We start from the raw sequence: 15807 nt of genomic DNA, 5'->3' as shown, positions 1-15807 counted from the left end.
ATACATTGAGTGTGTAGTTAAAGGTAATATCTTTGGTTAGCTAGTTGCTTGTTAGCTGAACCAAAGATATTACCTTTACCTTTACCTACACACTCAAGGCATTTTGGAGGGGCCTGATGGGGGGTTCTCATCACGATTCACGAGTTGATTTTTTTGTCGATCACGATTCACAGAAAATAAATTTTCATGATCACGGTTCACGAAAATATAAAAAAAAATAAATCTGTAAAAAAACGGATCACGATAGCGAAAATGCGCCGATCACGAAGATCGAAAATAACCCATCAGGCCCCTCATTTTGCTGTAAGTATTTCCCTAGCCACTTACCTATCTTTTTTGACTGAATAAAGTCATTTCATGATCACTTATTTAAATTCTATTAATCTTCTATTTAAGTGATTTTGGTAATTAAAATGTTTTCTTTGATCTTCAAATCATGATATCATTGATATTATATATTGTTTTCCGCAAAGATCTTTTATCCCTAAATTTTTCGTGTTTATCTTAATATACAAAATGTATCAATTTCATCAGTGTACTAGGCTGAGTAATTAATAAGGTAGTGGCCGAGGCTTACATTAAAAAAACATCTTGTGAATATTTCTGATATCAAATAATCATAGCTGACTATTTTAGCAATAAGATAAAGGTCAACATTTTTATGTAACCTGGTGAATTTGTTTCCTTTATATTTTATATTTAGAATGACAAAGGTTTATCCTTACTGTAAAACTGATGAACAGGCCTATTAAGCAGTGGAGCATTTATCCATGGATACTTCTGTTAACAATGGAAAAGTTGTTTGTTTAATTTATCAAGAAAATAATCACATATTTAAGAGATTTAAAGTTATATCTCAAATTGATCACTTATTTTAGTGATTTTTGTCAATAATGCGACTTTTGTTGCAAAAGCGAGACATAGCGGTCCTAAATTCCGTCGTCAGCGGTGTCGTCGTTGGCGGCGTTCAACAAATATTCACTCTGTGGTTAAAGTTTTTAAATTTTAATAATTTCTTAAACTATCCTAGATGTCTACCAAACTTGGACAGAAGCTTGTTTATTATCATAAGACGGTATTCAGAAGTAAACTTTGTATAAGTGTAACTCAATTTTACAATGTAATGTTTATTATTTTTTCTCCTTTTTATGTTTTAGATGAATTTGAAGACCAACTTAGAATGCAATTTATGTGAGAGAAATGGAGGATAAAGGTATGCCTTAATTTTTAAAACCTAATAATATCCCCACTTTAAAATTGGAGGCTTACAAGCTGCACTATAATGTGTCAAATATTTATTCGCAATTCAAATTCTGAGCAGAGTGAGCTGTACGTACTCCTGACTGCATAAAAATTAAGGGACGTTCTGTTAACAAAGTTTTTATTTTATTAAAATATTGTTTGTTTGCAGTTTACCAACCTACCGTTGAAAATCCAGCCGAGTGTGAAAATTTTATTGCTTTCGATTTAAAGAAATTATTTTAATACTTCTATTGACGCGATCCAGAACATTGGGTTGGTTCCAGAATTCCTCAGTTTTTCTTACCTTACCTACCCAACCTACACAAACATGTAGATAAAATGAATGGTTAGCTTGAAAAATAAATATTAGATGTATCTTTGCTTGCTCCTTTAAGACAAATGTTGCTGCCCCACTCATTGCAATTATTCTCTCTTACAATATAAAATTTACCCAAACTGAGTGGCAATAAAATTTATACTGTAAGAAAGTATTTTGTACTAGAGACACATACTTGGAATCCTAAGAGCTAAATAAGACATTTGTTTGATGGGACCTTGGTGGCTGAGTATTCACTGATTACACTAAAAACCAGTAGAAGTCTGAAGTGGCCTATATCTGTACTCGACTGTACTGATTTTTACTCGACCAGTCTAATTTGGCCTGAATTTTACTTAATATTACTCGACCCAGTCTTAACCATACTCGTCTGTACTGATTTGTACTTAACCCTTATATTTGCTATTGAAATTAGTCTGAACTATTACTCGACCAGTCTGAAACAGTCTTAACCCATTCTCGACCTGTACTCGACCAATACTTGACCAGCTCTCGACCTATTTTTTTCAGTCTGAACCATACTCGACCAAAGGTCTGAATATATATATATAATAATGTAGGATAGCTACTGTATCTCTAGCCTCTCATTGCCAAGATTTTGAGTTTAAACCTTTGCATGTGGCAGATGTGGTTTGAATTTAATCTTAATTCTTGTGGATTGTATGTATTTGTTCTGATTGGTGGTTCCTTGAGGGCATAACAGATTCCCTAGGCCTCATACTTGATAGCATAAAGCGCTAAAAGTGGCGTTTATCACCTATCAGTAACCAGTCAATAAATTGTGAATGGGTATTTCATTGTAGGTAATTCTGGTCAATTTTCAGATGTGGAAGGGAAAGGATCTTGTGATCCTGTACACACCTTAGAAGCCCAATGTTCTTATAATGAAGTAAAGGCTATGTATGATCCCTTGCATACCTCAAGATTACAAGGCATTTGTAGATTATGTGGAAAATAATTGAAAAATTATCAGACTTATCCTAAAAATCTGTTTAAGGAAGATATTCTTAAGTCTAAGGGTATTTGCGTTGATGATGAAGTAAATGAAATGTTTCCAGCTCGTATATGTAAGACTGATGCTCGGGAGTTCTATAGATTAAGGGCAGGGAAATGTGCTGAAAGCTCTTATATAAGTCGTCTGGAAACACCAATCTTTTATGAGTTGCATTGTGATGATTGCTCCTTATGTTCAAACAAGGTAACATTGCAAGGCCGCCCGAAGAGAAAGTCGTCATTAGAAAAGGGTGATATTGGGTCCAAAAAGCCAAAAATGGATAGCACTGAAGCAGGTACTAGTGAAGGATGTCAACCAAATATATATGGTCCTACTGATAAGACATTTGATTCTGAAGATACTGATAGAACAAAGGAAAGCAGTGAAAATTATTTTAGTTTCAATGAGTCTTTTATATTGAAACAAATCAATAAATTTTTAAGATATACCTCAAATATCCCAAAGATTGATATTTTGTCTGATGAACGAACTCTCTGGTAATGATTTGTCATTATTGTCATATTGCCTTGGGAATCATGTATCTCATGCAACTTCAAAAGATGCAGATCCTCAAACTCTTCTGTATAAAGATATGAATACAATGGCTGATTTCAATGTCTTTGATAGGATAAAAGAAAGGAAATATGTCCTTGTATCATTGTTACTTGGTGCTAGTGGATCAGATATAGATATTGCAAGTGTACACAATCAGCAACAGAAACTTATGAAGAAATTACCTTTATCAATGAACATTGTGGACCTTCATCACCGTTTGGACCTTCATCACCGTATGGACCTTCATCACCGTATGGACTCAGGACCTTCATCACCGTATGGACCTTCTTGGACTTTTAAATTATATACAATGCACATTTTCATCTCTTTTAAGACAACCATGTCTTGTACTTTAAATTGTCTTACTTTGTTGTCAAATCGAGGACGATTTGTTTTTCTGGGTAGGGGGTATTGTAACATTTATGGGTCATCGTAAATTCCCCTTTTTTTCGTGCAAAAAATGTTAAGGTCTGCTTATCATTAAAATAAATCTTGAAAATTAAATATTACCTTTTTAATGTACATCAACTGTTTCAACTTAATGTATGGGGACCTGTGCCAAAGTTTTTAACATAAAATATATAAAAACAGCAATGTAAATGTCTTAAATTGAACAAAATCAAAGAAAAGATAACTCTCGTTTTTTAATTTGTCAAAATTTCACACTTAAATGTCACTAAAATGTCCAGAAAATTTTGAACTGCAACGAAATTCACAATTGAATGTTAGATTTATTCCTATGTACATGTCTTAGTCTGAGTATGAACTACTTCTGGCAATATTCCTCAATTCTGTGTGATATCCTGAAAATAAAAAAGAAAAATAACATGAAAATTAAGCAAATATTATTATCATGCAAATATGTGAAATAAAGGAATTCTTATATTTTTGTTTTGTTTGATCAATGAAATGCAAGTGTTATTGAATATGAATTTGTTATAACTCATACTTAGGGTTCTCAAAACAACATTATAATGTTATGAAAAATTAAAAATAATGAATAAAATTGAAAATTTAAATGTCAGGTATTGATCCTAAATAATGATAGTTGTCATTTTTTTTCACACTCAAATGTTTTTTTAAGGAATTGAAAAAATAATCTTTAAAATACACTTTTCATTTGAATAATTATAACCAATCATTAGTCATTACTATGTTGAAGTGTTAGTTATAATGTATTAGTAATAATGTAACAAACAACAAAGTTAAAAAATCATAAGATATCAACATTTGTAAGAGTGCATTTACCATATTTTCAGAAAACAAGAAAACAAGATAATTCTTTGAACAATTCATGCAAATCAATGTCAGTGTCATAATAGATTTGGAATTGTAACAGAACCGGAACAATAACAAAACAAAAACAGTAACGTAACAAAGCTGGAACAGTAACAAAACGGAACTGGAACAGTTGTCTCACCGCCTCAGGAAGAATTTCCAGATTGCCATCTCTGTACTCTTGCTTCAGTTTGTAGGTATAAATGGCTGTGGCACTGCTAATAGTTGCAGTTGATTCATCGAGGTCACAATCATAAACAATGTTATAAAATTCTGGGAATCCTTTTACGACACTTAAAACTCTACCATTCCATTTTCCTTCCTTAAATGTATGAAGAACTTTTTTTCCAACAAATAATGGAACATCTCTAGCAACTCTCTCCTCAGATGGACCTTCAGTGGCAGCCACTATCAACTTTATTACATTACTCTTCAGTTTCTCAAGTGATAACGCTTTACCTTTCTCGGAGACAAAATACAATTTCTTATCCACTACAACTTGTTTCAGGACTTTCTGCCTGAATCTTATTTGAGATATCAAGGCTTTCCTTTTCTCTGTAACCGATGTTATTTCATTTAGTATATCATCAACTTCATCTGGTCTTTGCCACAAACCATAGTAAATTACATCACTTGTATGCTTAGATTTAGTTTTTATTGCAGCTTTTTGTTTTCTCTCCAAGGCAATTTGTTTTTCTCTTAGTTTTTCTTTACGTTTGTTTTCAATTTCTTTCAGTCGCTCCTGATATTTTGTCCTTATTTGCCTACCTTCCTTAATACTATCTTCTAATATTCTGTTCCTTTCATCAACAGGTAACACCTCTAACCAATCAGAAGTTTTATTAAAAACAAACATCAGGAAGGCCTCGTTACAAATTGTTGATGCGTTTGGCCTGTGTCGCAAGAAGAAGTCAAGTATACCAAAAACACGCTCTGGTATTTTGTTGTGAGGTATTACTGTTTTTGTCTGATCTCTGATGTCTTCTGTAGGGCTGAAGTATGCTCCTCCTGGCAATTGCTCCTTCAATATAAATCATTGCTTTAGCCAAGACTTGATGCAGTCCTTTGAAAGCAAGTTGTGCAAATGCACATGCTTTGTCATCTATTCCTTCATTGGCTTGCACTAGCTTTTCCAACATCTTGTTCTTTTCTACAAGTTCCTTTGGGAAAGGAAATTATTCGCCAGTAATGAAATCTGTGGAGTCCTTACTCATTCTGTCTAAATATGTTAACAGTGAAAGGTAGTTGGTATTCATATCTAACACATGCATGTTACTTTCTATGAGCCTCCATAAAGGTGCAGTTATCAATTTTGAAATCAGACCATGTACTTTACAACAAGCCAAAATATACTGTTTTTTAACAAGTTGTAAGGTTAACTTATGAAGTTTATTGTTAGCTCCGTGTACAATTTCAAAAAATGCTTTAATTCTTTCGTGCTGATAGAAGGCAATTTGTCCCATAAGAAAGATTATATTGAACCTGTTTCCCCTAAAATCTACAAACATGACATTTTCATTTTCTCTTTGACAATATGTTTTAAATGCGCTATAGCAGCCACTCTTTTCATCAACTCCTCGTCCAAAACATTTCCCACAGAAACGTAAGAAAGATATTGTTTTTGCATCAAAGGCATATATTTGTATATCAGGTCTGTCATCATCATCAGATGTTTCTGGAATAACCGTTTCTTTTTCTTGCATCCTTTCAAATTGTAAAAGTATGGGCGACAAACATTCTGCAAAATTAACCAATAAATGGAGACCACAAAAAAAATTGTTTACTTTAACTGTAGAGGTTTGTTCTCCAATTGTCAATTCATTCCAATTTTGTAAAAATGTAGGCATTATCTCTGTTCGATAATTTTGTAACAGTTCTGTGAATGCTATATTTGTCTGGGCCCTGTCAGACATAAAATTTCTGATGTTTGAAAGTATACTATGTCCATGTGATGTTATGTCATTGTTTCTATACGTTTCACAAATGTCTGATATGTCATCTAAAATATTTGCAAACATATCCAAAGTTGTGCTGGCAGCCTTATCATGCATATCCCGGAGTCCTAAAAAGTACACTTGTTTGTTATCATCACTTAATAAAAATGTCTGGTATGTTTTACCAAATTTCCGTGTCTCGTCCCCATACAAACATGTATCCTGCTGTGCACCAACTGTTAATTCAAGTTGTTTTTGACCAATAGCAATTTTTTCAACGATGATATTGTCAACTGTTCTTGTAGGTACAGCATTCGGTGTTCTATTGGCAAGTTTAAGGACCTCCTTAATAACTGGCCCAACATTATTGGATTTGATTTGATTTTTGGTGTTTTAACGCCACTTTTAAGCACCGCTTTTGGGCTATTTCGTGGCGGCCAGTTTTTATTGGTGGAGGAAGCCGGAGTGCCCGGAGAAAACCACCGACCTTCGATAGGAAAACTGACAATCCTAGTCAATTAAGATTGCAGTCGAGTGCACCCGCACGAGCGGGGTTCGATTTGATTTTGATTTGATTTTTGGTGTTTTAACACCACTTTTAAGCACCGCTTTTGGGCTATTTCGTGGCGGCCAGTTTTTATTGGTGGAGGAAGCCGGAGTGCCCGGAGAAAACCACCGACCTTCGATAGGAAAACTGACAATCCTAGTCAATTAAGATTGCAGTCGAGTGCATCCGCACGAGCGGGGTTCGATTTGATTTTGATTTGATTTTTGGTGTTTTAACGCCACTTTTAAGCACCGCTTTTGGGCTATTTCGTGGCGGCCAGTTTTTATTGGTGGGGGAAGCCGGAGTGCCCGGAGAAAACCACCGACCTTCGATAGGAAAACTGACAATCCTAGTCAATAAAGATTGGAGACGAGTGCACCCGCACGAGCGGGGTTCGAACTCACAACCTCAGTGTTAACTGGCTAGTGATAACAGTAGTTACTACTTAGACCACTCGGCCACCGAGTCCCCAACATTATTGGAAGACACATTGAAATTTGTTATATTCATAATGCACTGTCTTGTATCTGGTGTATAGGACTTTTTGACAGGATCGAAAAGAATAATTTCCTCATGATCAAATAGCAGTGAATGTAAATAATCTCTCTCCTCAGTCGCAGTTTGTAACTGTACTTTAAGATTAAGTAATGGATCAGGTTGATCTAACAATTGTAATTTATTATTTAGTTCTAAGACTGTTCTTTCTTCCTTTTCTAACTGGTACAAAAGTTTTGAATTATTTTGTTTTAGCACTTCAATTTCACGAAGGCAATTTGAAACTTTATTCTTTTCTGAAATCAGAGTTTTCTTTAAGTTTTTTTGTTTCTGTGTTTCTTTAATGATACTGCATCGTTCAAGTTTTCGGCGTAGTAAGATATTTTCATAAAATATAAGTTGTTTTGATTTTTTTATGACCTTCAGTTGTTCTAACAGTTTTTCATTTTCATTGTAACTTTTGATGTTTTTTGTGAAACCCTTTTGGTTTCTAGTCTTAACCTTTTGGTCTGTGATCGCAGTTCTTCAGATTGCGTTTTCTTTAAACTGAGAAGTTCTCGTTTGTGTTTGGACTCATTTTCTTTTATTTTTACTGCATGTTCAGATTTGATAATAACTAATTTTTCAACAGATTTCTTTTGTATTTCAGACATTTCTGTAGCTAAAGATGTGCATGTTTCTTTATACGAATAAAGTTCATCTTTATATAGTTTTCCTTTTGATGCAGTTGAAGTACTTGTAGCCACCGGTATTGAAAACACCTCATTTTCAAATTCTTCTTTTTGTTTTCCTCGTTTTCCTTTAAGTTTTTCTTTATACCGATGTAATTTTGAAATCAGGGCTGCTTTATTTATTTGGGTTTTTTCGACATCGAACATTCTGCAATTTAATTCTATTGAATATGTCTATGGCTAATTTTATAGTTATACTCATCTTGTTCCTCAAATGATTATATCTAAATTTTTACAGTCATTATAACAATCAAATATTTACAATATGTACAGGAAGGGCAAAAGAATTCAATAATTTGTCGGTAAACCACATGCTCTCTTCAACGCTTTCATCAGCGTTAAATATTGATGTTCCTCGATCTTGTGATCTTTCAGTATGTTAGATATTTTATTTTTAATATATTCAGACAATTTAATAGTAAGGTCAAATTTCCAATTAGACAAATTATATTTTTTTTAAATATATGAGAAGTCGATCTTTTAGAATTAGAATTTTGTTAGGCAAAATGTCTCTAAGAAACTGATGTGTCACTCTCAGGTCATCTCTACAGATCTCACAATCAAAATAGTCAATTATATTTACCGCTTCGTTTAAAATAATCTCAGGTATCTCCTCAACATGATAATTACAAGTTTGAGTACTTCTGGTCTGTGTTTGAGTTTGTGTTCCAATACTTCTCTGTGACGTGTGTCTTTTCACAGTGTCGAATCTTGACTTTGAGTCGGAGACTGCATTGATTTATATTTAAAAACTGCAATTGAAATAAAATGGATTTCAGAATGATTGATGATTGATTGATTGTTGGTTGCTTAACGTCCAGTGGCAAATATTTCATGCATATTCAGGACGAGAACAAGTTCACAATAAATACAATAGGTAGGTTTTGTAATAGATTAGGGATTATGGTCGGAGAAATTTAGACTGCCACGGGAAAATGAGGGTATATTGGATAGGGACAGAAATTTAGCCTTGCAACAGGTCACCTACGGACCCCTCAAAGAGTTGTTGCAAGGGTTCTTAACGTGCAAAGAGCGTGGCACTCTCTTTACACGAGGCATCGGATTTAACGTCCCCATTCTGACCGGACGTGGCTGCAAATTTGTACATCCCGCACAGCCAAACGGACGCCCCCACTTTAGCAAGGGTTTTACTGCCGGTCGGAGGAAGACCAATGGTGACCATACTTCTATTCCCCAGTCACCCTTGGGGGAGAGAATGATTGAACAGGTAATGTTATAACCATGAAAAGACACAGTGGCATAGCATCATTATCATACTTATTCATACTATTAATCATAGCAATTAGCATGCAAAAGTCAGATAACTTTATCATGCAAATTTCCAATTTGTTTTTCAATTCGGTCAGTATCACATTATTTGAAAAGGTATATGATAGTTAAATAATGTTACTTTTTTTCTTTTTTTTAATTTGTTATCATTCACCACCTGATCAGTTACTCAGCGGTAAAGTTTCCCTTATTAAAAGCTTTGTTTACATTTTGTTATTCCTGTCAACTGGGCGCTGCCATATTGAATCGAAAACGAGGCAATTATTTTTGATTTTACCAGGTTTCAAATATATCACTTTAATTATAAATACGGGGTTAAAGTGATAAAAAAAATAAAGTGAATAAATAGAAAAATGAATAATTTTGAATAATTTCATACTTACATTTGCGTATTTCAGTTTTTCAAAAATTTGACGCTCCAATTACATGTGGTTTCTTATTTTCAAAACTGGTGCCCCCAAGGATGATTTTTACGCTTTCAGTAATGATTTATACTAACGATCCGAAAGATCCCGAACATAAAAATGCACACATTTCAACGTGGTGTATTCCCCCTTTTCAAAATGAAGTTGAAGAAAATTACCGAGAAGTTCCGGACATATTAAACGATGTCAAACGGAGTTATCTCCCATGTGATTTACCGTCTCTACTAGATGTTTTATGATTTCGGGTTTATAAAGAGATGGGATTCATTTTGATAGCGATATTTAGAAGAATGGTTAATCCGAGGGATATTTTAGAGTAACGGTCGTCAATCTTCTGAATTGTTCGTGCCTTACTCTGAAATAGAATTTTGTATTATCGCATGTTTTAATAAAGGTCTTGAACTGGTCAATGATATTGAAAAATGTGTTTCAGACATTGCTCTGGTTGGACCGAAAATTAAACGGGAATAGAATTAATGCGATGTGTTTTTTTTTTACTGGACTAACTTTGTTCCCTAGTCATGGAATTACGAGGTTCATGTTCTAGTCTAACAAAGTCGGTGGGAACAAGTGGGTATATATATTTTATCTCGGAAAGGGAGACGTGACGAAGTTGATTGATTGAATAATTTTTTAGTTAAAGCGGACTAGTGTACATCTCTTAATATTTTAATTAAACGGACACCTCTAAAATTCTAGTATCTATCATTTTATTCAATTTGATAGCATTAAGGCCAAACCCTTCCTTGAATTGGTTAACTTTTTAAGGGTATTTTTCACCGCATCGTTTTATTCTAAAAGGGGAAGCTCGAAAATGTATTGAAACACTAAATAATTTAAACTTTCACATGGAGATACCGCGATATTTGAGTATTTATATTGTCTTTGTCTATTAAATATGAGACTGTTTTATGCATTTTGGTTACTTATTATATGAGCAAATACATTGCTTGGCAAAATCGTCATCCCTGTTCATTTTTAGGTTTCTTATACCTGTCATTTATTGAATTTATTGTTTCCTTGTATTGTCAGTATGCTGACCGAAGTCCTGGAGCGAAAGCACAGGCCGAACCCTCTCTACCAGTAACGTAAACGGCTGAGCTAGCGGGGTATAATCCCATGAGACAAATTATGAAAGGAAAACCAGTTTACACACAAACACCCCTTTACGTTGCAATACACAGGTAAATGAAAATAATTTTGTTGTTAGGTATACATGTTCAGTTCAAATGAGAGGAAATATTTTTACAAAATAAATAATTATGATGTTCAAAATACGAAGAAGTGAAAATATATAGTAATACCAAACACTTATCAAAGCTGGTGTAAAGACCAGATATAATCTTGAATAAGCAAACATTACATAACAAAAAAACATTACAAATAGTATCAACAAGTCAGACAAACAAGAAAGTACGATTTGAGAGTACTGAGACTGTTAATAGCTTTATATCAATTGACATGATTGATTATTTTTTTCAACCTCATTCATATAATGTATTTATTTAATTTATTTAATTGAAGATTTAGAGGAGAGTATAGTGTACTATGCTACGTCATGTACACCTCAACCTAGCAAGGCTCCATCACCCAGAAAAAGAAAGAGGGAACAGTAGATAAGAAAAGAAACTGGGACAGGTTCCCAAAGGAAATAAAGGGAAGCCAACAGAATCAAAGGGATTCACCACAGGAGGAGAAATGCATTTTACAAGGAATTGCTCCATATAAAAATGGGACACCAAGAGGGAGGGGATAGTGATTTTAAGATCAAAGGATCGTTTGATAATGTTTTATTTGAATGTTGTTCATTTGTAAATAAAGTGTTGAGTTCTATTGATTTATGTCTCGTTTCTGCCAATACCTGATATCAGGTATCCCAAGGATCGAATAGGGACGACTCTCCCCTAAGGGTGACTGGGGAATAGAAATATGGGCACTTGGTCTCCTTCCGACCGGCAGTAAAACGCTTGCCAGAGTGGGGCGTCCGTTTGGCTGTGCGGGATGTATCAAGTTTGCAGCCACGTCAGAATGATCCGTTAAATCCGATGCCTCGTGTAAAGAGAGTGCCACGCTCTTTACACGTTAAGAACCCTTGCAACAACTCTTTGAGGGGTCCGTAGGTGGCCTGTTGCAAGGCAAAATTGCTGTCACTATAAAAAACGAGAAACATTTTTGAACCACAAACGACAACCACTGTACATCAGGTTCCTGACTTATGACAGGTGCAAACAAATGCAGCAGGGTTAAAAGTTTTAATAGGAACCAACCTACATCCTTACCTGAAACAATAGTGTAACATCACAACACAGAAAGACAAACTAAAATATCAAGTGAAATGGCTCAACTCAATCAAAAGACATGAAAACAAACAAGTGAATTCTATGGTTAATGTTGTGAAAATCCATAGATGGTACCAGCGGGATTCGAACCCTCCATCGGGAACTTAAGGCAGCGCTCTAACCAATTGAGCCAAAGATCTTCCCTAACTAAATTAGTTAGACTACCTTTATATCTCCAGGTCTATTAATGTATCGATTTCACAACCCTTGTCTAGTGAGTCGTTGTTGTCTATCGTGTTGCATAACTATATACTAAAATTACTTTTACGACACATGATACAAGTCAATGAGGTGCATATGCCATGTACTTATAATTTCTATGACTCTGAGCTGATATGCTTTTCGTCGAACTCACAACGACAAAATTGTTTTTCATTTAAGCTGTCATCCTAGTTCTAGTAAGAACGTATTGTTGTGCCGATATGGTAAGATAGTGTTTCTGTACTGTGAGACAATCTGTGGAAACAAAATAAATATCTCAGACAGACAATATTATACAGTTACTGTAGCAGACAGCTTAGGACTTTCAAAATTTATTTTGGAAGTCTGTATTCAGGTAAACTGCAATCAATAAAAACAATAGAACTAAGGATAAAGTGAGAACTTCGTGTAAATCTACCAAATATTTTCATTCACAGTGACCCAGTGTTTGATTGGGTGCGACTTTTTACCCCAATATACCCCAACATACCCCTATAGACCTCAAAAAACACTTTCCACATAATATTGTTGAATAATAATATCATTTGGGGCAATATGCGTAATAGATTCTCCATAGGCGGTAATGTTAACGTTTTCTTCTGTTGCTCAGGCCATATCGTAAACTTGGATATGTATGATGGCTCATTTTGAAGCTGAGACACTTGCACATGTGTGGTGCGATTTTCGGGGTGGCAAGTGTGATTCGTTTTCCCGTCAAGTGCCCAACCCCGAAAGATAGTGAAAAATGTCACTCTCCTCAGGAAATAATCACAAAATTCTGACCATAAAAATCATTAAAAAATATATCCTTTGTAATTATTTGTTCAGGTTTATTTTTTTATACTTTTTTTCACATCACATCAGCGCTATAAAACACCAGTCCTAGTTCATTTATGTCAATTTTTAAAATCACAGCTTCCACAATTGTATGGCGGACTAATTTTTTAATGAGAGTCATAAATCTGTGTTCCTCATCTCAAGGTCCATTAGGGATATTGACCCATATTAGATCAGCTAATGTCAGATTCCACTTATATTGCAGTTTGTATCCCTTTAGTACACATTTCTGAACAATTCTGTGAAGTTTTAGCCATATCTGAAATAAAATAAGCTCATTTTAATACTTTTAGGTAGCAATGTTTATAACTGTTCTATGTCCTTTTTAAGGAAGAAAAAAACACAATAAGCATATGTTATAAATTTACATTTTAAACATTTGTTTTAACTTTTATTGGTATAACTGCAATTCATAAGCCTCTTCTACCTTACAGACTTTCTACAAATCCTCATTTTTTGTTGATAAATCATGTAAATATAGTGTTTTTCACTTAAAAACTATCAGTTTTAAGAAATTTTTCCACCCTGATAGTCTTGTTTTCTATTATATTTTTTTTTATTGAATAAATATCTCTAATATATGTTCATTACTGTAAAGATTAGTCACAGGCCTTTCCAAAACTAGTCTTGTTTTCAAAATCCATCAAGTAATAAGAATTTTAGAGGTTTTTTTGTATGTGTGTTGAAAGTGGGAAAAATGGGTTATTTCTTTGGTGAAGAGTACATTGTGACGTCATTGTTTTTGTGACGTCATTGCATTATGACATCATAATTTAGTTTGTACACATCTTACAGAGTGTATTGACATTGAAACATACCACACACAGCATCATACATGCAAATTAACACACATGTATTGCATAAAAAATTATTTTTCCTATCATGCACACATTCATTGATACAACATACAAAGAAATAAAATAAAATAAAATCATGTCCATATTTATTTCCATTTGCAACTATTTCAGTTCTGTTAGCTTTTAATTTTACTTTTGATATCCTAATTTTATAATTTTGTAGTTTTTGTTTGATTTGTTTGGTTTTTATATTGAAGATTTCTTTTAAAGCATGCTTACTTTAGTCTTTAGTTGGTTCATGTGGTTTGAATGTCCCAATTTCCTGACACAGTTAAAAATACATTTGTAAACAACAAGAGTTATTCCCCCTCCTATGTCAATAAAAGGTAAACACTCGTGAAACAAGCCGTAAAATGTGTTACCTCAGGTTAATATAAACATGCATGTTTGTTTCAGTGTCTTGGAGGGTGAGAGGGAGGGCTTTTATCCCATTTTCATTTTTTTAGCAGTGTAAGAAACTTGTATTTGAGTAAATGATTCATGTGTAGTGAAGTGTGCAATATGTTACCTCGGAGACTTAAATTTTAGAATTAAAAATAGAACAAACCACAGTTTAAGATGCAACATGCAGTTAGGATATGTTGTGCCATGCAGTTCATGAGTGGTGCATTTTTGTGAAGTTACACAGACCTTACGGTGGTTATTTAAATCATGGGGCTCAAAAATTATATGGTCAGCATTAACGCACAAGGCATTATGGCAGAGGTGCGAGGCATCTAAATTTCTATCAATGTCAACTGTTTTTAACTGTAACATTTTTGCCAAGCGTGCAACATTCATTTTTGTCCTTTTTCCATTTGGATAAGCCACATTTAGCATCCCTAAAATATAATTTCTTTTCCTCTGAATGGCCCCTGTCCAGATTTTACATGACCCATTTTCTGCATCAATGCTATTTAACAACAAAAAATTAGTATATTTTTTATAAAAATCAAAAGTTTGGGAAGCCATTTTGTATTGTTTTGATTAATTAGCACTAAAAGAGTGTAACTGACCTTGATTTCAGCAGCTATCATCCTAAATTGTGGTCACTGAGCCATGAAACACTCCATCACCTTTGAAATTCAAGGCCACAATTTGGGGCAATATGCGTAATAGATTCTCCATAGGCGGTAATGTTAACGTTTTCTTCTGTTGCTCAGGCCATATCGTAAACTTGGATATGTATGATGGCTCATTTTGAAGCTGAGACACTTGCACATGTGTGGTGCGATTTTCGGGGTGGCAAGTGTGATTCGTTTTCCCGTCAAGTGCCCAACCCCGAAAGATAGTGAAAAATGTCACTCTCCTCAGGAAATAATCACAAAATTCTGACCATAAAAATCATAAAAAAATATATCCTTTGTAATTATTTGTTCAGGTTTATTTTTTTATACTTTTTTTCACATCACATCAGCGCTATAAAACACCAGTCCTAGTTCATTTATGTCAATTTTTAAAATCACAGCTTCCACAATTGTATGGCGGACTAATTTTTTAATGAGAGTCATAAATCTGTGTTCCTCATCTCAAGGTCCATTAGGGATATTGACCCATTTAAGGCATTTCCATGTTATTTTAACACCAACAATACTTTATTTTATAAATATATTTAATTTTGAATCACTTTTTTCATTGAAACTTGTTCCGTTCTTGTCAGCCGCTTACGATCACAAAATGACTTTTTACCCTAATATACCCAAATATACTCCAATAAAACGTTTCACGGCAATATTCATATTCTGGAATGATATTTTAACCATATT

General features: G+C 34.0%; 1 protein-coding gene and 1 long non-coding RNA gene across 2 annotated transcripts; both read right to left on the bottom strand.

Annotated features, from left to right (window-relative positions):
- Window positions 1-3913: 3913 nt before the first annotated feature.
- Window positions 3914-10351, bottom strand: LOC127732359 (uncharacterized). Its single transcript, XM_052241394.1, has 4 exons — window positions 10336-10351; window positions 6191-6693; window positions 4549-4821; window positions 3914-3931 (listed from the first exon to the last, which is right to left on the bottom strand). The coding sequence occupies exons 1-4, from the start codon at window positions 10349-10351 to the stop codon at window positions 3914-3916; spliced, it is 810 nt and encodes a 269-aa protein (XP_052097354.1).
- A 2826-nt stretch (window positions 10352-13177) lies between these two features.
- Window positions 13178-15595, bottom strand: LOC127732393 (uncharacterized). The gene is made up of 2 exons (XR_007996228.1): window positions 15058-15595; window positions 13178-13464 (listed from the first exon to the last, which is right to left on the bottom strand). It is a non-coding gene; the product is annotated as an uncharacterized LOC127732393 (long non-coding RNA).
- Window positions 15596-15807: the final 212 nt, after the last annotated feature.

This window comes from Mytilus californianus, unplaced genomic scaffold (assembly GCF_021869535.1).
Source record: "Mytilus californianus isolate M0D057914Y unplaced genomic scaffold, xbMytCali1.0.p SCAF_24, whole genome shotgun sequence".
In the NCBI taxonomy this organism is placed as follows: Eukaryota; Metazoa; Mollusca; class Bivalvia; order Mytilida; family Mytilidae; genus Mytilus; species Mytilus californianus.
This window is presented reverse-complemented; position numbering and strand designations above follow the sequence as displayed.

What these genes read in the sequence shown, in the direction of transcription:
- LOC127732359 (XM_052241394.1), bottom strand. An exon ending in AACAAACCTCTACAGTTAAA is followed by an intron (nt 4,822 to 6,190) that starts GTAAACAATTTT and finishes AATGTAATAAAG; the next exon opens with TTGATAGTGGCTGCCACTGA.